We start from the raw sequence: 27,486 nt of genomic DNA on the forward strand, positions 1-27,486 counted from the left end.
TATATTAAAATGATCATCATTATTATTACTATCTGCACTAATCTGCATAAATAAATTCAACTTTATGACATATAAACATAACGACTCTAGATCCACATCAGCTGTTTGACATTATAATGTGTTTAATTCAGTTTTGTTCAAATCTCACAGAAACAAAACTTAAAACCACATCACTAATTTACATAAACTAAGTGAAGATAAAACTCCAGCTCTTGTGTCGCTGATGTGGTTCAACTTGTGTTGGATTAAAAGACATGACTCAGGTGAATACAGGTCAGTGTGACCAGATTTGTGTTTGTCAAAACCAGGACAGCGTACGGGGGGAGGGGGGCGGGGCCTCGTCATCCACATTGAGCGACTCTCACCTGGAAAAACTTTTTCCCACTGGACACAGAAACATATGTGCTGCTTTATCCACTGTGCACATGGACTCACACTTGTCCCAACGCAACGGAAAGTGTGGAATTTCTTGCACAAATCCTGGTTAAATCCACATTTGTGCTTCGGTTCGTTACAGACTGACCCACTGTTTGTGTCTCGCTCCTTCTGATGCAGAGACACATGTACACACCTGTTTGGTCACGACACACACAACAACCTACATTCAGTTTGTCGATTAAAATTAACGTAATCGATGAAATTCTTAATGATCAATTATCGATTAATCGACTAATCATGCCCATCCCTAGTTCAAATCAGGAGTGTCAAACTCATTTTGGTCTGGGGGCCATATTCAACCTACTTTGATCCAAAGTGTCCGGATCAGAAAACTCATGTCATATAAACCCCAAAAATAACAATAAGTTCAAATATTTGTGCAGAGAAACACAAATCTATTACAGAAATCTTTTTTCATTGACTCTTTCTTTTACTAAATATTATAATATTATGAACAACCTGAAACTTGAAGAAAAATGCAATTTTTTTTACATTAACTTGTGTGAAAATAGGAATAAGTCAATTTTTGTTGTAAAATCTTGCATTCGGCTCCACTTTTCTCATGTTGGACATTTTTCTGATGAGGCACGGTCAACAGTCAAAACAATCGTCCTTTAAGAGCGTTTGGAAAGAGACAAGTCTTCATTTGTGCTGCTCTGGTGGGAGGGGCCACGTACAGAGACACTGGAGACACTGCTGTGATAAACACCACAGAAAATTAACAAGATTTTAATAGAAAATATCATTACAATATTTTAGTAGCCGAGGGCCAGATTAAAGGTCTTGGAGGGCCGGATCCAGCCCCCGGGCCGTATGTTTGACACCCCTGGTTTAAAAGATCAGACTCTGCACTTCTAGTTTAGATACAAGTCAAAACTGTGTTATTATTATTTGTGAAATGTGATACAAAACTTCAGATACAAGATTTTTAAATGGTCACATTTTTCTATTGTGCTTTTCCACCTTCAAGGCTCAAAGCTCTTTACAACAAGGAACAACTCACCCATTCACACACCAGTGCACACAGACACTGTGGGCAAGGTGGGTTAAGTGTCTTGCCCAAGGACACAACAGCATTCATTCATCTGTGGGAGCTGGAATCACACCAGCAACCTGTGGGTCAGTGAATCTGACCACTCAACCTGTGATGTTTATGTCAAGAGCTGGAATTGAACCTCCAACCTTTAGATCAGTGGGCGAATGCTCCACCAACTGAACTACTGCCTACTAAAGAATAAAGTTTGGAGATAAAGTTCACAGGAGAAGTAGAGACACTGTTGCTAATCTACAGCTTCACCTCGATCCGTGCGCTGTGTGGATGTAAACAGACACATGTGAGGAACTACTCCCACCTTTTTACTTTTAAAGAATGACTCAAACTGGATTAACAGTGCGGTTTTGTGGACTGGATGTTATTATTTGCATAGAACAAATTCTATGGATAATGTGGATGAGCTGCTGCGCTTTAAAGTTAATACTTCGTGACAGGTTCATTTATTTTGTTTATTTGTATAGCACAATTTGTACACAAAGAGGTGAGGAATAAAGTCTTATTATTTTCGCTATTTCCTGAGTTTGTCTCTTGCGTCTCTGTGTCCGTCGCTCCTCTGCCCTGACGCTCTGTTTTATTGTCTGTTATCGTATCGTTGTTGATGTTTGGTGGTTAAGATCTGACAGAGCAGCTCATAGTCACACAAACACGAGGAGCGCAGCGGCTTCAAAATTGCACATGAAGACACAAAGTCTGGTCACGCTGAACTCGAGGAGAAGTAACCCTGCGTTCGATTTTCTTCCGACTCCCACTTGGACCTCGGATTTGACGTCACGTCCCTGTATTATTATGTTTGGCGTGTCAGACTACGGGGACTATGATTATGACGGCAGTAGCTCAGTTGGTGGAGCATCTGCCCACTGATCTGAAGGTTGGTGGTTCGAATCCAGCTCTCGACATAAACATCACAGGTTGAGCGTCAGATCCACTGACCCACAGATGAATGCTGTCGTTGTGTATTTGGGCAAGACACTTCACCCACCTTGCCCACAGTGTGTGAATGTGTGTGTGAATGGGTGAGTGGTTCCTTGTTGTAAAGTGCTTTGAGCCTTGAAGGTGGAAAAGCGCTATAGAAAAATGTGACCATTTACCACTATCATATGACTATTCCCTAATTTTATGAAAATGCTGAAACTTTAATTTAACTTAATTTTTGAAATTTGCACTTCATCTTATGTTATGATTTTTCATGATTTTATGTTATGACGTTCTGCCTTAGGAATGTTAACGTGTGTTAAATCAAGTATTTGTTCAATATTGGCCTCACGACAACACCGACTCCCAAACCCACAGTGATACAGTAAAGTACTGTAGTGATACCATTGACTGAAACTGTCATTTAAACCACCAAAGTGTCCAAACACAATGAAAACACTTCATATTTACACATCACAGTGGGCGTAGCCACTTGGAATCCTTGCTCGGTCGACTTTTTCTGCCACCGAGGTCCGAGTTAAGGACCGAGGAAAAGGGGCAAGGCAAGTTCCTCGGAAAACTGATTCGGAATCATAATCGAACGCAGGGACAATCGCAGTCTAAACCGGGTAAATTCTCCTGTAGTGTGCGACAGCCTTTAGAAAACTGTGGAGTCCAAAGGGAGATGACGCTGTTTTCATTTGGACCAAAATGACTACGAGACGCTGCAGAATCCTACGTGTATCACCGATTCAGAAAATCAAACTGGAGAGTGAAGTGTGTAGGTCACAGCTGTAACATGGACAAAAACTCTGAATAGTTGTGCTCTACGTGATATTTTACCGGAGGAGGAAGAAGAAGAGGAGAAGGAGGAGAAGGACAACGAGGAGGAGGAGGAGGAGGAGGAGAGGAGGAGGAGGAGAACGAGGAGGAGGAAGAGGAGGAGAATTAGGAGGAGGAAGGAGGAGAGGAGGAGGAGGAGAACGAGGAGGAGAAGAGGAGGAGGAGGAGAGGAGAAAGAGGAGGAGGAGGAGGAGGAGGAGGAGGAGGAGGAAGAGGAGGAGGAGGAGGAGGAGGAGAAGAAAGGAAGGAGGAGGAAGAGGAGGAGAGGAGGAGGAGGAAGAGGATTAGGAGGAGGAGGAAGAGGAGGAGGAAGGAGGAGAACAGAGGAGGAGAGGAGGAGGAGGAGAGGAGGAGGAGAAGAGGAGGAGAACGAGGAGGGAGGAGGAGAACGAGGAGGAGAGAGGAGGAGGAGAGAGGAGGAGGAGGAGGAGGAGAGAAGAAGAGAGAACAGGAGGAGGAGGAGAAGGAGGAGGAAAGAGGAGGAGGAGGAGGAAGGGAGGAGGAGGAGAACGAGGAGGAAGAGGAGGAGGAAGAACGAGGAGGAGGAGAGAGAGAGGAGGAGGAGGAGAGAGGAGAAGAAGGAGGAGGAGGAGAACGAGGAGGAAGAAGAGGAGAACGAGGAGGAGGAGGAGAAGGAGGAGGAAGAGGAGGAGAACGAGGAGGAAGAGGAGGAGGAGGAGGAGGAGGAGGAGAAGAGGAGAAGGAGGAGAAGAAGAGGAGAACGAGGAGGAGGAGGAGAAGGAGGAGGAACGAGGAGGAGAGAACGAGGAGGAAGAGGAGGAGGAGGAGAACGAGGAGGAGAAGGAGGAGGAGGAGGAGAAGGAGGAGGAAGAAGAGGAGAACGAGGAGGAGGAGGGTTACGAGGATTAGGAAAACGAGAAGGAGGAAGAGGAGGAGGAGGAGGAGGAGGGGAGGAGGAGGAGGAGGAGGAGGAGGAGGAGGAGGAGGAGGAGGAGGAGGAGGAGGAAGAGGAGGAGGAGGAGGAGGAGGAGGAGGAGGAGGAAGGAGGAGGAGGAGGAGGAGGAGGAGGAGGAGGAGGAGGAAGGAGGAAGAGGAGGAGGAGGAGGAGGAGGAGAGGAGGAAGGAGGAGGAGGAGGAGGAGGAGAGGAGAGGAGGAGGAAGAGGAGGAGGAGGAGGAGGAAGAGGAGGGTGGGCGTGGTCGTACCTGCTGCTCACGGTGCTGTTGAACAGATGATCCTCGTATCTCTGTCGCGCCATGTTTCCTCCAAAGCCCAGGAAGGTGGTGACGTAGACTCTGTAGACGTGCTCCGTGTGCTCCACATCACAGCCCAGGTTAAACTCAGCCAGCACACCCTTCCCCGCCTCCTCCTGCACGCAGACCCGTACAAGCCCTCGTTTAGTCCCGGTTTAGTCCTGGTCTAGCCCTCGTTTAGTCCCAGTTTAGACCCGGTTTAGACCCGATTTAGTCCTGGTTTAGACCTGGTTTATCCCTCGTTTATTCCCGGTTAAGTCCCGGTTTAGTCCTGGTTTAGCCTTCGTATAGTCCTTGTTTCAGTCCTGGTTTAGCCCCTGGGTCAGTCCTGGTTTTAGTCCTGTTTTTAGTCCTGTTTTTAGTCCTGTTTTTAGTCCTGGTTTTAGTCCGTGGTCTAGTCCTGTTCTAGTCCTGATTTAGGCCTGGTTTGGATCTGGTTTAGTTCCAGTTTCAGTCCTGTTTTAGTCCTGGTTCATTCTTGGTTCAGTCCTGGTCTATTCCTGGTCTAGTCCTGGTTAAGTCCTGGTTCCGTCCCAGGTCTAGTACTGGTTTATTCATGGGTTAGTCCCTGAATCAGTCCTGGTTTTAGACTTGGTTTAGGCCTGGTTCAGTCCCTGTTCCAGTTCTGGTTCAGTGCAGGTTTCAGTCCTGTTTTTAGTCCTAGTTTCAGTCCTGGTTCATTCCTATATCAGTCCTGGTTCAGTCCTGGATCAAACCTGGTTTGAGTCCTGGTTTAGTCCCAGTTTCTGTCCTGGTTTAGACCTGGTCCAGTCCCTGATTTAGTCCCTGATTCAGTGATGGTTCAATCCTTGTTTTAGTCCTGATTTAGTCCTGGTTCAGTCCCTTTTTCATAGTAGACCTGCTCTGGTCTTGTTCTAGTCCAGGATTAGTTCCAAAATAAATCCCGGTTTAGTCCCAGTTTTGATGTGGTCTAAGAGTAAAAGTGAAAACATCTTTAAATGTCACAGAGCTCAAACCGCTCAGAGTCTCAGTGCTGACCTCTTGTGGCGAGCTGAAGTGAATGACCCCGGGCACCTCGTAGGCGATCTGCAGCGAAGCTCCGCCCATGTCCATGATGCCCACCGTGCGCCGCCTGCTGATTGGCTGACGGCTCTGCGAACTCGTCGTGACCTCCACCGTGGCGTCGTCTGAACGAATCAACGATCACAGGTGGACAGACTTAGAATAAAGTTTGACTTAAACACGAACGAAACAAAACACAACTCCAGGTCTGTTTTTGTGGAGGAACAACATTATAACAGAGTCAGTTTTGTGTCATACTGGCAGTGTTGAGGAGTAACAGATTACATGTACCGGAGTTACGTAATCAGAGTACAAATTATGAGTAACTGTATTCAGTTACAGTTACTGTTTCAGTGAGTGGTAATTGGATTACAGTTACTTAGTTGAAATCAGTGGATTACACAGAGGGATTTTCCTGTTTTCACATTATTTATTTATTTATTTTTTTCAGTAATTCCACTCATTGCTGGAAACTAAACCAGGTCTAAACCAGGTCTAAACCAGGACTAAACCAGGTCTAAACCAGGTCTAAACCAGGACTAAACCAGGACTAAACCAGGACTAAACCAGGACTAAAACCAGGTCTAACCCAGGACTAAACCAGGACTAAACCAGGACTAAAACCAGGTCTAAGATAGATCTAAACCAGGTCTAAACTAGATCTAAACCAGGACTAAAACCAGGTCCAAGATAGATCTAAACCACGTCTAAGATAGATCTAAACCAGGACTAAAACCAGGTCTAAGATAGATCTAAACCAAGTCTAAACTAGATCTAAACCAGGACTAAACCAGGACTAAAACCAAGTCTAAACTAGATCTAAACCAGGACTAAAACCAGGTCTAAACTAGATCTAAACCAGGTCTAAACCAGGACTAAACAAGGACTAAAACCAGGTCTAAACTAGATCTAAACCAGGACTAAAACCAGGTCTAAGATAGATCTAAACCAGGACTAAACTAGATCTTAACCAGGACTAATCCAGGACTAAAACCAAGTCTAAGATAGATCTAAACCAAGTCTAAACTAGATCTAAACCAGGACTAAAACAGGATTTAACAGGACTAAACCATGCTGCTCAGACGTGTCTCCTCCTCTTCTATCAATAATATTTTTAATACGGTTAAGATTTCCTCGTCTTTGCTTCTCTACAGCAAATCAAGTAATCCAAAGTATTCAGATGATGTTACTCACTTTAAGTAATTTAATGGATTACATTACAAACTACATTTTGGTGTGTGTAATCTGTAATCTGTAGGGGATTACATTTTAAAAGTCACCTTCCCAACACTGAATGAATGAATGGGACCTTTAAAGACTAAACAAAAGTCAACATTTTACTGGCTAAAGTTTGACCTACATTGTGACTAATATGTGTTAACTGATTTAAATATAAATAAAAATCTCACTCACCCAGTTCCGCGTGATCAAATCGACCCAGAACAAAGTTGATACCGATCCAGGCGTACACTCCTGAAACAGAAACCATCAAACCTCAGTGCTCTCGAGGGGTAGCCTGATTCATCACACGGTTTCACTTTGTTTCACTTTGTAGAAACCGTCTGACCTCGCAGTGTTAGAAAAGGCGGTAGGCAGGTACTTTTTATCATTTACCGTATTTTCCGCACTATAGGGGCTCTGGATTATAAACTGCTCTGTCATTGAATGATCTATTTTCAAACTTTTTTCACATACAAACAGCACCGGACTATAAGTCTACGTTCAGACTGCAGGGTTTAACGCTCAATTCCGATTTTTTTGTGAAATCCGATGTTTTTGCGAGGTCGTTCACATTTCCAGTTAAATGCGATTTGTATGTGACTCCAGTGTGAACATTAAACGGCCCGAAAGTGTCCCACATGTGACACTGGAGACACCGCAGCGAGCGTGATCTGTGTTTACAGAAGTTGTCCAAACATGGACGCAGCATCGAGCACCTGGAGATTTTAAAGTTCCTCTCGTACCGGAGCCACAACATGAACAACTGACTTGTTTTAAGGAGGAGATTGAGAAGGAGAAGGACCAGGTTTTTTGGTCGTGGTGTTTTGTGGTGAGTGGTGATGTGCTTCACTTCAGGTCACACTCAGTTCATTAACAATTTTCACCGACTTCAGCGCAGAATAGTGACGTTTGTGTCTTGTTGATAACGTGTAGGTGGATGAATGCACTTTGGCCGTTCACACTAAAGTCGCATGTCAAAAGATCAGATATGTATCGGTTTTAGGAGCACATATCCAAGTGTCCTGGGTCACATTTGAAAAAATCAGATCTGTGTGGTTCAGACTGACATTAAAAGATCAGATACAGGAACATAGGGCCAAAAAAATCGGATTTGGGTCACTTCAGGTGCAGACTGAACGCAGCCTAAGGCTCATTAAACGAAACACAAGTTAGATAAGTCAGTCAAACTTTATTTAACGCGTTCACAATAACTCTCAACTTTGTTCAATTGTAACGCGTAAAAAAATCTTATCTGAGATGCAAAATTGTTCGTGTATTTACAATAAGTCATAATAGTTCAAACAGTTGGGTGATTCCAGCATCCACACGTCCACATCCCTCTGTCATGATCCGAGTCAGTGTGGTTCCTGTTCCCTGGAGTTCAGTTCAGTGATGATTCAGGTCTTGGTGAAAGCTCGGACCACAGTTGATACTGATCCTTTGTCCAGGCGTCCACGATCCATCGGCAGATCGTGGCGTAAGTGGCTCGGCGCTGTCTCTCTGTCTTGGTGAATGTGTGTTGTCCTTCTCTCATCCACTGCTCCCACACAGTTCACACTTTCACTTTATAACAGCCTTGAGTTTAAAGTGGGCGTTGTGAGTGTGTCTCTTGACAGGTGCATTTTGATATTAAAAGGAATCACAGTTTGTTTTACTCCTGATGCTCCTGACTACGGGAGCCATAACGCTGCAAGTGGAGCGGCTTTGTAGTTTACTAAAGTCGTACTAATTCGCCTCAATAAATTCATATATAAGGTGCTCTGGATTATAAGGCACGCAGATGATTTTTGATGAAATTTAAGACTGTTAAGTGCGCCCTATAGTGCAGAAAATACGGTAACCAATCGCTGCTATTTGGCTGTGACGTATGTAATGCACCGTTAACAGGACTAACTGGTATATTAAGCTTTTCCCAAATCCCGTAGGAAGAAGGACAATAACGTCTTTCCCTTTCACCAAACATTCTCTTTGTTCCGATTTTAAATCGTCGATCTGGGAAATCGCTGACAACACAGAAACTATGTCTCTTCTCTGATTGGTTGATGCCTGAACTCGCACTTTCGGGGTTTTTGCGAACCGTCTAGTGTATTCCGAATCCTGACCTAGTCGCTGGAGAGAAATGAAACTGAGTGGAGGCACTAGGTGGCGCCAGACTGGCTACTCTAGGAGTGTACAGAAATATCAAAATATCGATATATCGTATTGTTTAATGTGATGATGCAGTATTGATATCGGGGGTTGCTGTATCGATATATCACCAATATTTATATTTTACTAAATTATTTTGTTACAGCTATAGTTGTGTTGCTTGTTTAGAGGAAGGAAACTCGTTTATGCGACATTTTCACTGTTTTGACGATTAAAATGTTTGTGTTTCATATGAACTTTGCACAAGAAGTGGTTTAACAAAGACTTTTAGAATCACAGACATGATTCAGCCTTTATTTTTTATTAAAATGTATTGAATAGATTTGAAATATATCGTATCGAACTGAAAGTGCATTGTCTTGAGTTAAGTATTGTATCGTGGTCTGTATCGTATCAGAAACCTCCTACCAGGATTAGGGCTGGGTATCATTAATAATTTGCCGATACGATACATATCTCGATACATAGGCCACGATACGATATATATCTCGATACAGTGAGCTTTCTAATCGACACGATTCGATACGATATATTTCAAATGGATTCAATACAGTTCAATAAAAAATAAAGCCTAACACACGGCTGTGATACTAAAAGTTTTTGTTAAACCACTTCTTGTGCAAAGTTCATATGAAACACACATTTTAATCATCAAAAAGTGAAAATGTCAAATGTGGTTCATAAAAAAGTTTCCTTCATTCAAACAAGCAACAAAACTGTAGCACTGTAATAAAATTATTTAGTAAAATATACCAAAAATATGCTCTTGGCAATATATTGATCCCGCAGCTCGTGATATCAATACTGTATCATCACATTAAACGATACGATATATTGATATTTCGTTATTTTTGCACAGGATGTATAAACAGTAACATCTGTGTGTTACCTTCCTGTTTCCCGGAGATGACCTCAGCGTGAGACTCGGAAAACAGGAAGTCAAACTCCAGAGGAACGTCGCTCACGATGTCCTCCAAGATGGCCGCCTGTTCACTGGAGAAGAAACAGAAGACGGTTCACGTAAAGTGCCGACGTGTGACATCGAATCTGACCAATCACAGGTAGAATAACGTTCACGTCACACACAAAGATGGATTCTCTCTCTTTCTGAGTTCACAAACCACTGATCTATAATAAAAACAGGATAAGCCCCTCCCCCTCTGTCCCGGCTCCAGACAGACTAGTGGTCGCTCCAGGTACTGCAGCTCCCAGTTCTCCCACAGAGCGCAATGCATTTTGGGAATTCAAACTGCCCGTGTTCTTCAGGGCATCGATCTTTCACAAAGGTCGGATTTTGTAGGATTCTTTTCTATTTTCACAACATCAACTTTTTAAAAATGTTTAAATCCTCAAAGCTCCTAAAAGTGATCTTTGTCAGACTGAGCCTCGCCGCTTTAGCCGCTCTGAGCAGCTCTCGCTCGGATTGGTCCAAACGCTCCACGCCGTGCACGTTACAGATGTCACGCCCGGATTGAGGAAGTAAATACGGAAGAGAAAATTATTCTTGGGCCCACGAGCCGATGAGCACAGACCCCACAGACAACACTACCCGACGCCATCTTGTGTTTATCTTCAGATTTTAGTCTAGTTTTATGCGACAGACAAACTTCAGCCCGTTTGAGTAAAAGTACAGACTATTACGTGTGTAGATGTCTGAACTTTTGTTTCCACTGGATTAAACTAAAGATTTTTTTTACTTGTTTTGCTGTTGAGACGCTTCAGAAAAGGCAAAACGTCTTGACTGATATTTGAATCTGATTGGTTGATCACTTCCAGCGAGAGTCGTTAAATGTGTAGAACTGAATCAATCTGTGATGTATCTGTGTGAGCCGAGTCACAGCGACATCTCACTTTAGGACATTTTTTAACAAGTCTTCAGCCATTTTAATTATTTTAAAATTAGAATTTAAGAACATTTAGGCTATGACAAAACTTTTCTTTGCGGGTTGAAAAAAATTTGCATCCACACACGTGTCGGATCAGTAAATATTCACGTCCAGACGACAACAGAGCACTGAGTGAAAATGATGTAATACAGCTGCCACACCTGTATGTGGCGCTGTAACAATGATAATAATATTTAATAATGCAAATCTCATCACCGTGTTTTAAACTTTAAGGTAATTTAGCCGATTTTAGATTCTATCCCAGAAATACAACTTTGTTTTGCTTTGTAAAAGTTAAACACAAGTCACAGAGAGAACACTCATCTTCCACTGAGTCGTGTCCTTTAGTCCGACAGAAGCTGAACCACATCAGAGACACAAGGAAAGAGATGATTTTTTGAGCTCAGTTTATGTAAATGAGTCATGTGGTTTTAGTTTCATTTCTGTAAAACATAAACAAATGTGCTCAAAGTTGTGTGGATGGAGAAGACTTGTGGACACAGAAACGACGTGTCTGGACGCAGATCGTTTCTGATTCGGTGATATGTGGATTTGTTTCAGTGTAAACGTCTTTGTTATTGATCCGTGTGTGTGTCTGTGGTGTGTGTTGTTAGTTTTGCCTCTAACAGTGTGTTTCGGTTTCTGGGCGACAGGAGCGGCTCCGTAGGCTGCACCTGTCACATTTCGCCATCGTTCTTGTGGTCTGTGGAGGTCAGTTCGAGGTTCGAGGGCTGCAGGCTTCGCTGCATCAGAGGATCCTGGTGATGACGAGATTGTGATGTCATCGTTTTCCAAAAGCTGCTGTTTGCTCGTCCACACGACAACACAACACCAGTGTTCTCAGATTTCTCCACTATGGAACCCGTTCTCTAAAAACTCTGTTTTCGCCCACACAAAACACCGACTCCATGTGAACGAAAGACCAAAACGAATCCAAACTTATCCGTTTTGACCAAAAAACATTGCCGTGTGGACAGCCCCTTATTTTTTTGGCATTTGTTGCAGGTTATTGTCATGTGTGTGAGCTTCTGTGTCCAAGTCTTTGCTTATTGTGTTGTGTCTCTGTTGTGTTGTGTTATTGTGTTGTGTGTTGTTGTTGTGTTGTTGTACCTGTCTGGCAGCAGCCTCATGCCCGCCGTGCACAGGATGTACAGCGGCGTCTCTTTGTGTTTGTTTCTGGGGACGTGTGCGGCGGCAAAGCTCAGCAGCGGCTGCAGGTAGTCGCTGGCCGCAGTCGGAGTCTTGGCCAGAGTCGAGATCCCTGTCCACACAAAGACACTTTAATAAGACTCTACAACACTTCACTGAACAAACAAGGACCTAACGAGTGTGTCTTTATTTGTAAAAAGGCGCAGGCGAGATTCTAAAAAACATGTCACAAAGAGTCATGATCACGATTTAGAATTTGTCACAATTTTATGAGTTATTAATAAATATCTAAAGTTATCTTCTGCTTCGGAGAGGAGGAAATAAACAAAAGAAAGGAGAGGATTAAGAACGAAAACAATAAGACGGGAAAACAGTTTGTTATTTAATTTTTCTGTTTTAGTGTCAAACAAAAAAAGCAGATTTCGACCTCTATTTCCAGTATTTAATTGAAAGTTTATTTCAAATAACAACAATCAAAAAACAGTCACGATGCATAATCCGTGTGTCATTCATTTATTCGTTTGTCAAAATAAAACCAAGAATAAGAGAAAGAAAAAACAGCTATTTTCCTCATTATTTGTCTCCAAAACCAAAGTGAAAAAACAGATGATGATTCGTATTTTTCAGTTTTCGATTTTATGTTTAAATGAAAAATGGAAAAAAAAAAACGTTCACGTGACAAAAAACAGGTCTAAACCAAGACTAAACCGGTCTCAGTCCTGGTCTGGTCCCAGTCTGGTCCCGGTCTGTTCCAGGTCTCAGTCCTGATCACCCGACAGTCTACGCGGGTGCATCTCGACAGTCAGTCCTGTTTTAGTCCCAGTTCAGTCCCTGTTCAGTCCTGGTTCAGTCCTGGTGTAGTACCGGTTTAGTCCTGGTTTAGTCCTAGTTTAGTCCTGGTTGAGTTCTGGTTGAGTCCTGGTTCAGTCCTGGTTTAGTCCTGGTTCAGTCCCGGTTCAGTCCTAGTTTAGTCCCGGTTCAGTCCTGGTTCAGTCCTAGTTCAGTCCTAGTTCAGTCCCGGTTTAGTCCCGGTTCAGTCCCGGTTCAGTCCCGGTTTAGTCCTAGTTTAGTCCTGGTGTAGTCCTGGTTCAGTCCTGGCATAGTCCTGGCATAGTCCTGGTTTAGTCCGGCATCGCAGTTTAAGTCACAGAAACGGGAAACGGCTGTTATCATTTTTTTTATTCCCATTATTAATTTGAACACAAAATCAAAAACTAAAAAAGTAAATCGTTATCTGTTTTTCATTTTGGTTTTGGAGACAAATAATGAAGAAAATTGCTGTTTTTTTCGTTTTCTTATTTTCGGTTTTATTTTGAAAGACGAATGAGCGAACGACACACGGATTATGCACATTTCAATTTTTACATTTTATTCTCTCGCGGTACGACATTTTCACGATATGCATCTAACGGTACGATATTTATTACGATACTTTGTGGAGAGTTACTCAAACATGTGTGAGTGAAACAAAACACAACTCCAGACATGTTTTTGAGGCTTAAAGCTCATAAAAGTCCATCTCAGGATCTTTAAATAAAATGAGAATGGAAATAAGAACAGAAAAAAATGTCTCCAGACTTTAGATTTTTTTAGTGATTTGTTGGGTTTACCGGGTTTGATCTTGAGCACGACGGGCTTCCTCTCCTTGTCCCTCATCTGTCGGATGTCGAGGAGAGTGTGCGGGTTTCCGTTGTGCGGAGGCCAGTAATAAACGAAGACTCTGGAGCCGCTGCTGCCGCAGTCCACGACCACTCCGTAGTTCAGGGACGGATTCTCCACGTCGGTCACTTCCAGAGACTCGGCCACGGACAGATATCTGACAGAAAGAGGGAGAGAGAGAGGGAGAGAGGGAGGGGGAGAGGAGAGGGAGAAAGAGGAGAGAGGGAGAGAGAGAGAGAGAGAGGGGGAGAGAGAGAGAGAGGACGAAGGGGAGGGAGAGAGAAAGAGAGAGGGAGGGAGAGAAGAGGGAGAAAGAGGAGAGAGAGAGAGAGAGAGAGTGGGAGGGGAGAGAGAGAGAGAGAGAGGGAGAGGGAAAGAGAAAAAGAGAGGAGAGGGGGAGGAGAGAGAGGGAGAGAGAGGGAGGGGGAGAGGAGAGGGAGAAAGAGGAGAGAGAGAGAGAGAGAAGGAAGGGAGGGAGAGAGAAAGAGAGAGGGAGGGAGAGAGAAGAGGGAGAAAGAGGAGAGAGACAGAGAGGGAGAGAGAGGAGGAGGGAGAGAGAGAGAGAGAGAGGGAGGGGGAGGAGAGAGAGAGAGGGGAGAGGGAAAGAGAAAAAGAGAGGAGAGGGGGAGGAGAGAGAGGGAGAGGGGGAGAGAAGGAGATAGGGAGGGGGAGAGAAAGGGAGAGAGAAAAAGAGAGGGTGGAAGAGAGAGAGAGAGAAGGAGGGGCGAGAAAGAGAGGGAGAGAGGGGAAGAGAGAGAGGGAGAGGGGAGAGAAGGAGATAGGGAGGGGAAGAGAGAGAGCGAGGGGGGAGAGAGAGGGAGGGGGAGAGAGAGAGCGAGAGGGGGAGGGAAAAAGAGAGAGAGGAGAGAGAAGAGAGGGAGATAGAGAAAGGTGGAGAGAGGAAGAAAGAGGGCGAGAGGGAGAGAGAGAGAGAGAGAGAGAGAGAGAGAGAGAGAGGAGAGAGAGAGAGGGGGGAGAGGGAGAGAGGAGTGAGGGAGGGAGGAGAGAGGAAGGGAGGGAGGAGAAGAGAGAGAGAGGGAGAGCGAGGAGGGGAGAGGGAGGAGAGAGAGAGAGCGAGAGAGAGAGAGGGAGAGAGAGAGGGGGAGAGGAGGGAAAGAGAGAGAGAGAAGGTAGGACAGGAGAGAGAGAGAAAGGGAGTGAAAGTGAGTGGGAAAGAGAAATAAAATAGGGAGGGAAGAGAGAGGAGAGAGCAGAGGAGGGATGGGAGAGAGGGAGAAGAGGAGAGAATGAGAGAAGAGAAGAAGTGAGGGATGAAAGAGGGAGACGAGAAAAAAGCGAGGAGGGAAGAAAAGGAGTGAAAGTGTGTGGGAAAGAAAAATAAATAAAAGACAAGGAGGAAGAGAGAGGGAGGACAGGGGAAGGGAGAGAAAGGGAAAGAGGGAGGAGAGAGGGATGAAAGAGGGAGAGAGAGAAGGGGGCGGGGAGGAGGGAGAGAGGGAGCGAAAGTGAGTGGGAAAGAGAACGAAAAGAGGAAGAGGGGAGAGGAAGGGGGGAGAGAGGAGAGAGGGGATGGGAGAGCGAGGGGAGGAAGGTGAGAGGGACAGAGAGAGGGAGAGAGAGGAGGAGGGAGGGGAAAGAGGGAGAAGAGGAGAGAAAGAGAGAGGAGAGGGATGAAATTGAATTGAATTGAATTTCATTTTATTGTATTGGATTTTATTTTATAGTATTATTTATTTTAGTTTAGTTTTATATTTTTATTTATTTAATTTTTTTTTATTTCATTGTATTTATTTTATTTATTTATTTCATTTTGTTTCATTAATTTAATTTAGTTTAATTTAGTTTAGTTTAGTTTTCATATCATTTCATTTTTATTTTATATTTTATTTTTTATTATTTTTATTTCTTTTCTTTTAATTTAATTTAATTTTATTTTTATTTTATTTCATTTTATTGACCTGGAAGTGCAGCAAGTGAGTCTCTCCAAAAATCTGGTAAGAAAATGCTCCATAATTAATTTTAAAGCTGGTCAGGAAAAGTTTATTTCTGTCCTGTATAAATGTGACTCTTTTTTTCTTTCTTTTTTTTATTATTTGTCATTTTTGAGGGAATGGATTCCCAGCACATTAATAACAACGTAGACATAATAAAATATAAGACTAACACGCATACAAAGAGAGAAAAAAAAAAAAAAAAAGGTAGGGGGGTTGTGTGTTCTCAAATGAGAATCTAGTTTCCAACCGTAGTTTTATTATCGATTAGTGTCTGATTTTTCGATACTTTTGACAATCCCAGTGTTTATTACAGTACGTCTCTATCGCCCGTGCAGTTTATTCGGTGTTGTGTTCAAGGACACGTAAAGCAGCTGGGATAATTCTCATTCTGTGTGAGCTCTTATCAGTTCTGTTCATATTTTTAGCTGAAGTCGGTGTGTGTGGGCTCTGCATCAAACGTTACATAACAGCTCGGTGTATTTCACAGGACACAGTGTATTTCAAACCAAACAAGAGCCATGAAAACCACAACCAACGTTTTTGGCGTTTGGGTCATTCTGCGAAATCTGTGCCTTTTGTTTCTACAGAAGCCCTGAGAGGCAAGAGAAAAAAAAAAAAAAAAAAGAGGCAGGTCATTTGGGCTCAATTTTCTAAGTGTTTTTTTCCCCCACCAACTCAAAAAAAAAAAAAAATTAAAAATTAAAAAAAAAAAAAAAAAAAAAGATTGATGAAATGAAATGAATGAAAAAAATTTTAGAAAAAAAAATTGTCGAAAAAAATGTGTAGAATTTTTTTTTTTTTTTTGAGAATTTTTTATTTTTTTGAGTTGATGAAAAAAATAAACTTCCGTAGTTTCCCATTAACCAGTCTATGAAATACATTTTTAAAAGAGAAGAATTCCATAATATAGTTCAGATTGTTCTGTTCCGTGTTGTATGCAATAATTTTAAACCAGTTTAAACAATTAAAATAAAAGTAAACAACATTCATTTGTGTTTTTGGACATGTCCCTAAAGAGGATTAATCAGCAAGATGAAACGTGAAAATATTTGATAAAACTTGAAAGAAATCACTTTTTCTTACTGGTCTAAATATACATATATACATCTTCATTTCAAAAACGTCACCGCTGTCATTCTAAACCGTTGATTTTTAACAAGATAATCCCATTAAAAAGCGAATAAGTAAGTTTACGTGGGCCTTAACAAATTTGGGATATTTTAATAGAAGCCTGTTTCAAAAATCAAAGTTGAAAAGGCACAGACTTCGTGAAAAGACAAATAATAACCCTTACCCTGATAAATTTTCAATAAAAATGCACAAATGATTTTCCTGAATTCCTATTAACCCAATCACAAAATCCGCAGATTAACTCGAGACATTTTACGCGTTCATGGATCAAAATGTTGATAGAAATGCTTCTGTTAGGGCTGCGCACCTTTATTTCATGCATGTGAGCACTAGTGAGAGCCAGGAACAAGTTAAGGTTAAAGTTGTGTCATCAAAAGTGTCAAAAATCGAATGTAGATACTAATTTTTTGCAGGTACCGATACTAAAAAAGTCCCATTGACAGGACAGAGCAGAACCTTTTCTGAATGTTTTTAGAACAATCTTGAGCTGCATCAGAACAAGTATAAGAGCAGAGAGACTAGTACACACCCATGGACCTGGTTTAGACCTGGTTTAGACCTATTTTAGACCTATTTTAGACCTGGTTTAGGCCTATTTTAGACCTGGTTTAGGCCTATTTTAGACCTGGTTTAGACCTAGTTTAGCCCTGGTTTAGACCTATTTTAGATCTGGTTTAGACCTGGTTTAGGCCTATTTTAGATCTGGTTTAGACCTGGTTTAGACCTATTTTAGATCTGGTTTAGACCTGGTTTAGGCCTATTTTATGCCTATTTTATACCTGGTTTAGGCCTGGACCACTGAAGTATTACACAGCTATAAGGACAAATGAGAACAGAAAAGAAAATTCTACCATTAATGTGAAAAATCGAATTATATTGTCTAAAATATATAAATATATATATATATATATATATATATATATATATATATTTTTTTTTTAAATTATCATCATCATGGAACAGACATTGAGCATCGAGTCTGTATTGAAATTGAGTTTGACATTTTTGTTTATTACTCTATTATTATTTTACTGTGCAGTGCGCCTCACTTGTTTGGCTGAGCGTTGGCTCTTCTGGGGGGGCTCCACAGCAGCAGGAGCAGCAGAGTGGAGCAGAGCAGCAGCAGGAGCACCAGCCTCTGTCGGGGAACACAGCCCAGAGACAGCAGGGACACAGAGCAGTACCAGGAGGCCGGCACACACGACAGAGTGATCCTACAAACACACACAGAGGTCAGGGAGAAAGAACAGAACGTCTGTACTGTGAAAGTATACTACTACTACTACTACTACTACTACTACTACTACTACTACTACTACTACTACTACAGCGGAAAACGGCTCAAGAAACGGGCTTCGGAAGTTTGTTAACTCCATAAATGCAAAAGTGAATCAGATGTGTGTGACTCAAACCTCCGTTCAAACTGTTTCTCTTCCAAACGGAATTGAAACATAGTGAAAGGTGAAGGTGATGGGCAGGATTGGGAGGCTAAACCAGGACTAAACCAGGACTAAAACCAGGACTAAAACCAGGACTAAACTAGGACTAAACCAGGACTAAACCAGGACTAAAACCAAAACTAAATTAAGACTAAACTAGGACTAAACTAGAACTAAACTAGGACTAAAACCAGAACTAAACCAGGACTAAACTAGGACTAAAACCAGAACTAAACTAGGACTAAACTAGGACTAAACCAGGACTAAAACCAGGACTAAACTAGAACTAAACCAGGACGTAAATCAGACCTAAACTAGGAATAAACTAGGACTAAACCAGAACTAAACCAGGACTAAACTAGGACTAAACCAGGACTAAAACCAGAACTAAACTGGGACTAAACTAGGACTAAACCAGGACTAAAACCAGAACTAAATTAAACTAGGACTAAACTAGGACTAAAACCAGAACTAAACTGGGACTAAACTGGGACTAAACCAGGACTAAAACCAGAACTAAACTGGGACTAAACTGGGACTAAACTAGGACTAAACCAGGACTAACACCAGGACTAAACTAAAAAGCATGACAATATCAAGTAATCCAAAGTATTCAGATTACATTACTCACTTTAAGTAATTTAATGGATTACGTTACAAACTACATTTTGAGGTATGTAATCTGTAATCTGTAGGGGAATACATTTTAAAAGTCACCTTCCCAACACTGCCTATTATATTTTTGTCTTTACAAAATAGAAATTTGAAGTCTTTTGCCTTTGTAGGACAGAATAATGTAATGTAATGTGTAATAGTTTGTGTAATGTGTAATAGTTTGTATTACCTTGCCATAAGTCCTCTTCAGGTCCACACCGCACAGCCTGTCACCTCATTTTGTCCGTAAATTTAAATTATTCACATCCAGGAAAACTTTATCTCACTGTAAAAAAAAAAGAAAAAAGAAAAAGACAAACCACATTACACAGTTTTAGATAATAACATTACACCGGGATCATTAACGCTGCGGCTTATTTCACAACAGCTGCTAAAACCAATCTCACGCTTATCTCCCTGTTACATAAGATAATTCCGTTTACAAATGAAGTTTTAATTCAACACAACGATGTAAACACGTCGGGATAATGCTGTTTTGTGTATTTCATTGGTTAAACTCTGATTTCCTCGTAGATTTAAATGAAAGACGCTTTGGTACCACGTAGTTACAACAAGCCGGCTGCTCCCGTTATGTTTACACGCACAAACTCACAGAAAACACGCCTTTTCTTCGCCATCGCCGCTAAATCCGAGAGCGAAATAAACGCGTACTTCTGGGATAATCTAAAAAATATTGGTTTATCATGAAATCCTCGGAAAACAGAGCAGAAAGACGAAGGCGGCGGAGCGGAGATGGAAATGGGGCAGGACCATTACAGAAAATACTTCCGGTTTCTTTACGTACGTCCTATACGTCATCTTTACGTAGCTGCCGCGTCTCGTTAAAAAAATAAAATTAAAACTAAAATGAGAAAATAATTAAAAACCCTTCAGATTATTCAGATATTCCGTAGTTTAGATACATTTAAAGAGTAAATATGACGATTTTAAAACATCTATATTATATAATGTAGTTTCCTGAAGTTGTGCTTTATTTCATTCCATCCATTTTCTTTCGCTTTATCCCCGGCCAGGTCGCATCAGTCTAAGTAGGGACTCCCAGACTTTCATTTCCACACACACTTCCTTCAGCTCTTCTGGGGGGACCCGAGGTGTTCCCAGGCCAACCAAGAGACATAGTCCCTCCAGCGTGTCCTGGGTCTTCCCCGGGGCCTCCTCCCGGTGGGACATGCCCGGAACACCTACCGAGGGAGGCGTCCAGGAGGCATCCGGAACAGATGCCCGAGCCTCAACTGGCTCCTCTCCACGTGAAGGAGCAGCAGCTCTACTCCGAGCTCCTCCCATGTGACTGAGCTACTCACCCTGTCTCTAAGGGAGACGCCCAGACGCCCTGCGGAGGAAACTCATTTGTGCCGCTTGTATCTGTGATCTCGTCCTGTCGGTCATTACCCAGAGCTCATGACCAGAGGTGAGAGTAGGAACGAAGACTGACGGTAAATCGAGAGCTTCGCCTTTGGGCTCAGCTCCTCTTCATCACAACGGTTCGATACAGCGACCGCATCATTGCAGATGCTGCACCTGTCCACCTGTCAATCTCACGCTCCATCCTCCCCTCACTCGTGAACAAAACCCCGAGATACTTGAACTCCTCCACTTGAGGCAGGGACTCTCCACCCACCTGGAGAGGGCAAGACACCTTTTTCTGGTCGAGAACCATGGCCTCGGACTTGGAGGAGCTGATCTTCATCCCAGCTGCTTCACATTTAGCTGCAAACCGCCCCAGTGCTGCACGTCCTGGTTCGATGAAGACAACAGAACAACATCATCTGCAAACAGCAGAGATGAGATCCTGTGGTCCCCAAACCAGACCCCCTCCGGCCCCTGACTGCGCCTAGAAATTCTGTCCACAAATAAGATGAACAGAACCGGTGACAGGGGCGGCCCTGGCGGAGTCCAACATGCACCGGGAACAGGTCTGACTTACTGCGGCAATGAACACAGCTCCTGCTCCGGTCATACAGGGATCGGACCCCAGACTCCCAGAGCACCCCCCCCCCCCCCCCCACAGGACACCACGAGGGACACGGTCGAACGCCTTCTCCAGATCCACAAAGCACATGTGGACTGGTTTGGCAAACTCCCATGAACCTCGAGCAGCTGATGGAGAGTGTAGAGCTGGTCCAGTGTTCCACGACCAGGACCAAAACCACACTGCTCCTCCTCCTCTTTGTTTCATTCATACACGTTTAAAACACAAACACAACTGCATATTTCACAGAAAACACTCAGTTCCTCCTGACGTGGACACAGAAGCTCACACAGGACAATATATAACAATAACAAAGAGTAAAAAAATAAACTTCTAATAAATAAGTAGCAGTAACAGAAAACAGCAAGAGGCTAGTATCAGTAAGTCCTTTTTACAGCCTCCCTGAACCTGTTTCTCTCGTCAGTGCACCAGCAGATATTAGATTGTTGTTTTTTCGTTTTCTTATTTTTGGTTTTATTTTGAAAAACGAATGAACGAATGACACACGGATAATTTTTTATGTCCAAATTCTGTTCTTATAATCAGGTTTTGTTTGTAAACCAGGTCTAAACCAGGTCTAAACCAGGTCTAAACCAGGACTAAACCAGGATTTAACAGGACTAAACCATTCTGTGTGGACATGTCTCCTCCTCTTCTATCAATAATATTTTTAATTTGGTTCAGTAAAGTTTGGACTTTTTATTTTCTTTTATCAGACAAAACTTCTTATGTGAAGATTTCCTCGTCTTTGTTTCTCTACAGCAAATCAAGTAATCCAAAGTATTCAGATTACATTACTCACTTTAAGTAATTTAATGGATTATGTTACAAAATACATTTTGGGGTGTGTAATCTGTAATCTGTAGGGGATTACATTTTAAAAGTCACCTTCCCAACACTGAGTAAGGAACATCTGAAAAACTGGTTATTGCACTTTGAATCACAAAATTCAACCCCTTCAATGCACAGTCGTCTGAGTCCAGGAGAATTACTCGAGTACAACATCTCCTGCCTCACTGTTCTTATGATCAGGTTGTTACTCGGTTGTGAGAGTGTCCCGGCTGCAGGGGGCACTCGCGCTTTAAACCCCCTCCCTCTAAACCCATTCAGTTCCGGGTTTTGCGTCTCTGTGCACAAACAGCGAAAAGCAGCGAGTGTGCGCCAGGAAAAAAAAAAAAAAAAACACTCCCCAAATCCACGATGATGTCCGTGAAAAGCCACGCGCCCAAGGACCTGGTGGTGGAGCGTCTCGTCGTCGCCGCGGATGAGATTTTTGCGCTGTTTGAACGCGCGTTTGCGGAATATGAAGAGGAGGTTCTGCGGTCCAGATTTCTGCAGCAACCTCGAGATGTTTTTCACAAAGAAGGTAAAAAAAATAAATAAAAAGGACTGGATCGTTAACCCAAAGACGCACGAGCTCAATAACGATCTCGTGTTATGTTTTTTTTAAATTAAATTAAAGTGCAGATATTGTGAAGAGAAGTAGGTGCGTGCAGCGTGGGCCTAGAACACCCAGGCCTGTTGTAGTTTTACTGTTTTTTTAGTATTTTATCATCTTAATTCTACCGTAAAATCATCAAATTTAGTCATTATTCTAGCTGTCAAATAAAAATAGAGTAACCACAGGCCCGCAAAACCCTGCATTTTTGACTGAGTTTTTTTCAGTGACGTCACTACGGGGGGGGTGGAGGGACGGGTGGGGATGAGATGAGATGAGATGAGGGGGCGAGTTGCAGTTACCATGGCGACACGAAAACAGACAACTTCTAAAAGGTGCACTGTGTCGCTTTTCCCGGTGGAGGTTGCCGTCTTCTGCGTGTTTCTGCCTGGAATGTTCCACAGTGTGACATTAACCGGTGATAATTTATATTTATTTAATTACAGGTGGTTTTACGGCTCAGAAATATCAAGAAAAACAGGCATCTGGACTGTGAGCGGCGTCGCCTCCAGTGTTGGGAAGGTGACTTTTAAAATGTAATCCCCTACAGATTACAGATTACATATCCCAAAATGTAGTTTGTAACGTAATCCATTAAATTACTTAAAGTGAGTAACGTAATCTGAATACTTTGGATTACTTGATATTGTCGTGCTTTTGAAAACAACATGAATGTAACAACCACATCCTGAAAATTCTTGTTTGTTCTCTTCAAATTGTCTGTTGAGCCCAAGTCTCCATGAACAGACTGTTTACTGCAGAGAAGTAAAGACCAGGAAATCTGAACATGAGATATTTAGTTTTATCTGCTAAAAGAAAATAAAAAGCCCAGTCTTTACTTAAGCATATTAAAAATATTATTGATAGAGAAGTGATTTCTATATGAAATCACTGCTGCCTTTAATTATGTCCACCTACAGTTTGGTGTCATATTGTCTAAACCAGGTTTAGTCCTGCGTTTAGACCTGGGTTTAGTCCTGGGTTTAGTCTTGGTTTAGTTTCTGGTTTGGTTTAGTCCTGGTTTAGTCTGGTTTAGTCCTGGTTTAGTCCTTTAGTCCTGGTTTAGGCCTGGGTTTAGTCCTGGTTTAGTCCTGGTTTAGTCCTGGTTTAGTCCTGGTTTTAGTCCTTTTAGTCCTGTTTCCTGGTTTAGTCCTGGTTTAGTCCTGGGTTTAGTCCTGGTTTAGTCCTGGTTTAGGCCTGGTTTAGGCCTGGGTTTAGTCCTGGTTTAGTCCTGGTTTAGTCCTGGTTTAGTCCTGGTTTTAGGCCTGGTTTAGTCCTGGGTTTAGTCCTGGTTTAGTCCTGGTTTAGTCCTGGTTTAGTCCTGGTTTAGGCCTGGTTTAGTCCTGGTTTAGTCCTGGTTTAGTCCTGGTTTTAGTCCTGATTTAGTCCTGGTTTAGTCCTGGTTTAGTCCTGGTTTAGTCCTGGTTTAGTCCTGGTTTAGTCCTGGTTTAGTCCTGGTTTTAGTCCTGGTTTAGTCCTGGTTTAGTCCTGGTTTAGGCCTGGGTTTAGTCCTGGGTTTAGTCCTGGTTTAGTCCTGGTTTAGTCCTGGGTTTAGTCCTGGTTTAGTCCTGGGTTTAGTCCTGGTTTTAGTCCTGGTTTAGTCCTGGTTTAGTCCTGGTTTAGTCCTGGTTTAGGCCTGGGTTTAGTCCTGGGTTTAGGCCTGGTTTAGTCCTGGTTTAGTCCTGGGTTTAGTCCTGTTTTAGTCCTTTAGGCCTGGTTTATTCCTGGTTTAGTCCTGGTTTAGTCCTGGTTTAGTCCTGGTTTTAGTCCTGGTTTAGTCCTGGTTTAGCCTGGTTTAGGCCTGGTTTAGTCCTGGTTTTAGTCCTGGTTTAGTCCTGGTTTAGTCCTGGTTTAGTCCTGGTTTAGTCCTGGTTTAGTCCTGGTTTATTCCTGGTTTTAGTCCTGGTTTAGTCCTGGTTTAGTCCTGGTTTAGGCCTGGGTTTAGTCCTGGTTTAGTCCTGGTTTAGTCCTGGTTTAGGCCTGGTTTAGGCCTGGGTTTAGTCCTGGTTTAGTCCTGGGTTTAGTCCTGGTTTTAGTCCTGATTTAGTCCTGGTTTATTCCTGGTTTTATTCCTGGTTTAGTCCTGGTTTAGTCCTGGTTTAGTCCTGGTTTAGTCCTGGTTTAGTCCTGGCTTAGGCCTGGGTTTAGGCCTGGGTTTAGGCCTGGTTTAAGGCCTGGTTTAGTCCTGGTTTTAGTCCTGGTTTTAGTCCTGGTTTTAGTCCTGGTTTAGTCCTGGTTTAGGCCTGGGTTTAGGCCTGGGTTTAGTCCTGGGTTTAGTCCTGGTTTAGTCCTGGGTTTAGTCCTGGTTTAGTCCTGGTTTAGTCCTGGTTTAGTCCTGGTTTTAGTCCTGGTTTAGCCCAAAATGTGAAAACAGGAAAATACCGCCGTGTAATCCATTTATTTCAACAAAGTAACTGTAATCCAATTACCACTCACTGAAACAGTAACTGTAACTGAATACAGTTACTCATAAATTGTACTCTGATTACATAATCCCAGTTACATGTAATCCGTTACTCCCCAACACTGGTCGCCTCTCCACAGATCTGAGCTTTACTCTCCACAGTGTGAAAAATGACGTCAAAGTTTCTGTTTTGTCCAGACAAAAGTAGAACAGGCAGGGCTCCCAAAATTTGACAACTAGTGGCTGTAATGAAGAAATATTTGTATGCAAAAAAAAAAAAACTAATCTCAAAATGGATCCTTATTTGTCAGTTCCTGTTCTCTGCGTTTGTATCGTGAAACAAAAATACAGAGTCGTGCAAAGGCAAAAGGCAGAAACTGACATTATTATTATTATTATTTGCTTGATTTTGCCCAGACTTTCATCCATTATAAGAAAAAAACACCTCACCGAGCTCCAGTCGTCATGGAGTTTGTTTGAAATGACGACACACACGACAATAGGGCTGAGTATCATTAAGAAGATGCCGATACGATACATACCTCGACACAGTGAACTTACGATTCGATACGATATATTTCAAATTGATTCGATACCGTTCAATAAAAATAAAGGCTAAATCGTGGCTGTGATACTAAAAGTCTTTGTTAAACCACTTCTTCTTGTGCAAAGTGAATGTGAAACACAAACATTTTAATCCTCAAAACAGTGAAAATGTCAAATGTGTCGCATGCACTGCAAAAAATTTAATCTACCGTAACCAAGTTGAGATGACTTGAATTAAGAAAGTTTTATCATGATTTGAGTAATTTCCACTTGACAAGTTAAATTATCTATCAGCGGAATATGATTTTTTGTTCTTAAAATATGAAAATACAACTTGCTACACTTAAAAAAAGAAAAACAACAACCCTTAAAATAAGAAATGAAATTGAATGTCGCTTGAATTTAGAAAAAAAACACTTACTCCACTGGTAGAGTCGACTCAGATAAAGTCAAATGTTCTTAATTTTCATTTTAACGAACCTTTTTGCTGTGTGAATGAGTTTCCTTCCACTAAACAAACAACAAAACTGTAGCGATGTAACAAAATAATTTAGTAAAATACACAAAAAATACTCAATACGCGATATATCGATACAGCAGCCCATGATATCGATACTGTATCATTACATTAAACGATACGATATATTGATATTTCAATATTTTTGCACACCCCTACACAACAACGCTCCTGGATTTATTTATTTTTTTTGCAGGCTGAAAAAAATTTGCGTCCACACACGTGTCGGATCCAGAAACATTCACGTCCAGACGACAATGTAATGAACGGTGTAATACATCTGCCACACCTGTATGTGGCGCTGTAAGCAATGACAATAATATTTAATAATGCAAATCTCATCAATGTTTTTTTTAACTTTAAGGTATTTAGCTGATTTTAGATGTATCACTCAAATATAGCTGTTTTGTGTTATAAAAGTTAAACATAATCGTTTTTAGCCGTAAGATTTGGATGAAAATTATTAGACTAACTTGGTCTCAAAATCCGACTCTTTGTTATTGATCCACTGGCAGCGTGTCTCGGTTGTTGGGCGACGGGAGCGGCTCTGTAGGTTACACCTGTCACATTTCAGCATCGCTCTTGTGGTCCGCGGAGGCCAGTTCGAGGTTCGAGGGCTGCAGGCTTCGTTGCATCGGAGGATCCTGGCGATGACGGGATCTTGATGTCGTCGTTTTCCAAAAGCTGTGGTTTGCTCGTCCACACGACAACGTGACGCCGGTGTTCTCAGATTTCTCCACTCTGGAACCTGTTCTCAAAAAACACAGTCCACACAAAACGCCGGCTCCGTGTGGACGAAAGGCCAAAAGGAACACAAACTTCTCTGTTTTGAACAAAAACCATCGTCGTGTGGACGGATGCTTACACAGTAAAACAGTTTGATACACAAATTATTTTGCAGTATAGTGTGTACAGCAGTGATGGAGTTGGCAGTTTGGGGCCCTAGGTGAACCTGAGTCTAGGATCCTCACTATAATGCACTGTTTTTCAGATTTATTTATTTTTTTAATATTTATTGTCTGTTTTTCTCTATTGTTCTTGAGACATGCACGTCTCTATTTAATTATTGTGGACTGGAAACTTGTCTTAGTAGTTTGGTTGTCGACTAGAAAACCAGAACTGAAAGTAGTTTTATTTTTTTGCTAGTACAATTATGTTTTTGTTTCATCCATTACATATGATTATTATTTTACTTATGATTATAGTTTAAAACTAAACTGCTCTCATTTAATGTCATATTGAGAGAAAATCAAATCGCTCTGAGGCCTCGGTCATTAGTGGCACTGAGGGAAATTGTTTGGGGGCCCCTCCAGGTTTGGGGGCCCTAAGCAGCCGCCTACTTTTGCCTAATGGTAGCGCCGCCTCTGGTGTACAGTAGGGGTGTAACGATATCCAAATCTCACGATACGATATCGTCACAGTATGAACCTCACGCTACGATATTTATTGTGATATCTTGGGAAAGCTGACGATACGGTGGGGAGGCTCATGATTAGGGATGTAACAATATCCAAATCTCGATATTTTCATGATAAACACCTCATGGATATTTATTGGGATATTTTAACTGTTAATACGCTTCTTTTTCCTCATAAAACGCCTCGACAAGACTTAATCCAAAGAACTAAGACTTAAAAGTGTTAGAACTGTTATTTCTTCTTGTCATCTGCACTGAAATGGAGCAAAGGATCATGGTCTATGTAGTTCCCTCTGTCTTTTTTTAGCTACTGCTGCAACATAACTCTTCACTTATAATTCGATATATTGTGATGGTCCACGATATTATTGTGAGAACTTTGACGATACGATATCACGTTACGGTTATTGTTACGTCCCTAGTGTACAGTGTGTACAGTATGAGTAAAT

The 27,486-nt window shown here is 42.1% G+C and overlaps 2 protein-coding genes across 2 annotated transcripts in view; one reads left to right on the top strand and one right to left on the bottom strand.

The window, feature by feature from the left end:
• LOC110165717 (ectonucleoside triphosphate diphosphohydrolase 7-like) overlaps positions 1-19,498 on the bottom strand; it is a 28,129-nt gene extending 8,631 nt beyond the window's left edge. Inside the window, exons 1-9 of the mRNA XM_055158317.1 lie at positions 19,339-19,498; positions 18,916-19,011; positions 17,682-17,846; positions 13,498-13,703; positions 11,849-11,999; positions 9,742-9,845; positions 6,897-6,956; positions 5,460-5,608; positions 4,413-4,576 (exon numbers count right to left, since the gene is read on the bottom strand). Coding sequence (XP_055014292.1) covers positions 4,413-4,576; positions 5,460-5,608; positions 6,897-6,956; positions 9,742-9,845; positions 11,849-11,999; positions 13,498-13,703; positions 17,682-17,846; positions 18,916-18,923 — 1,007 coding nt within the window. The 5' untranslated portion in view covers positions 18,924-19,011; positions 19,339-19,498. The remainder of the gene's footprint in view (positions 1-4,412; positions 4,577-5,459; positions 5,609-6,896; positions 6,957-9,741; positions 9,846-11,848; positions 12,000-13,497; positions 13,704-17,681; positions 17,847-18,915; positions 19,012-19,338) is intronic.
• Positions 19,499-21,843: 2,345 nt separating this feature from the next.
• LOC110165728 (zinc finger protein 316-like) overlaps positions 21,844-27,486 on the top strand; it is an 18,956-nt gene continuing 13,313 nt past the window's right edge. Inside the window, exon 1 of the mRNA XM_020930919.2 lies at positions 21,844-22,081. Within this exon, the coding sequence (XP_020786578.2) occupies positions 21,916-22,081 (166 nt within the window). The 5' untranslated portion in view covers positions 21,844-21,915. The remainder of the gene's footprint in view (positions 22,082-27,486) is intronic.

The sequence above is a fragment of the Boleophthalmus pectinirostris genome, unplaced genomic scaffold (assembly GCF_026225935.1).
Source record: "Boleophthalmus pectinirostris isolate CB_2022bp ecotype Guang Dong unplaced genomic scaffold, ASM2622593v1 HiC_scaffold_22, whole genome shotgun sequence".
Taxonomy (NCBI): Eukaryota; Metazoa; Chordata; class Actinopteri; order Gobiiformes; family Gobiidae; genus Boleophthalmus; species Boleophthalmus pectinirostris.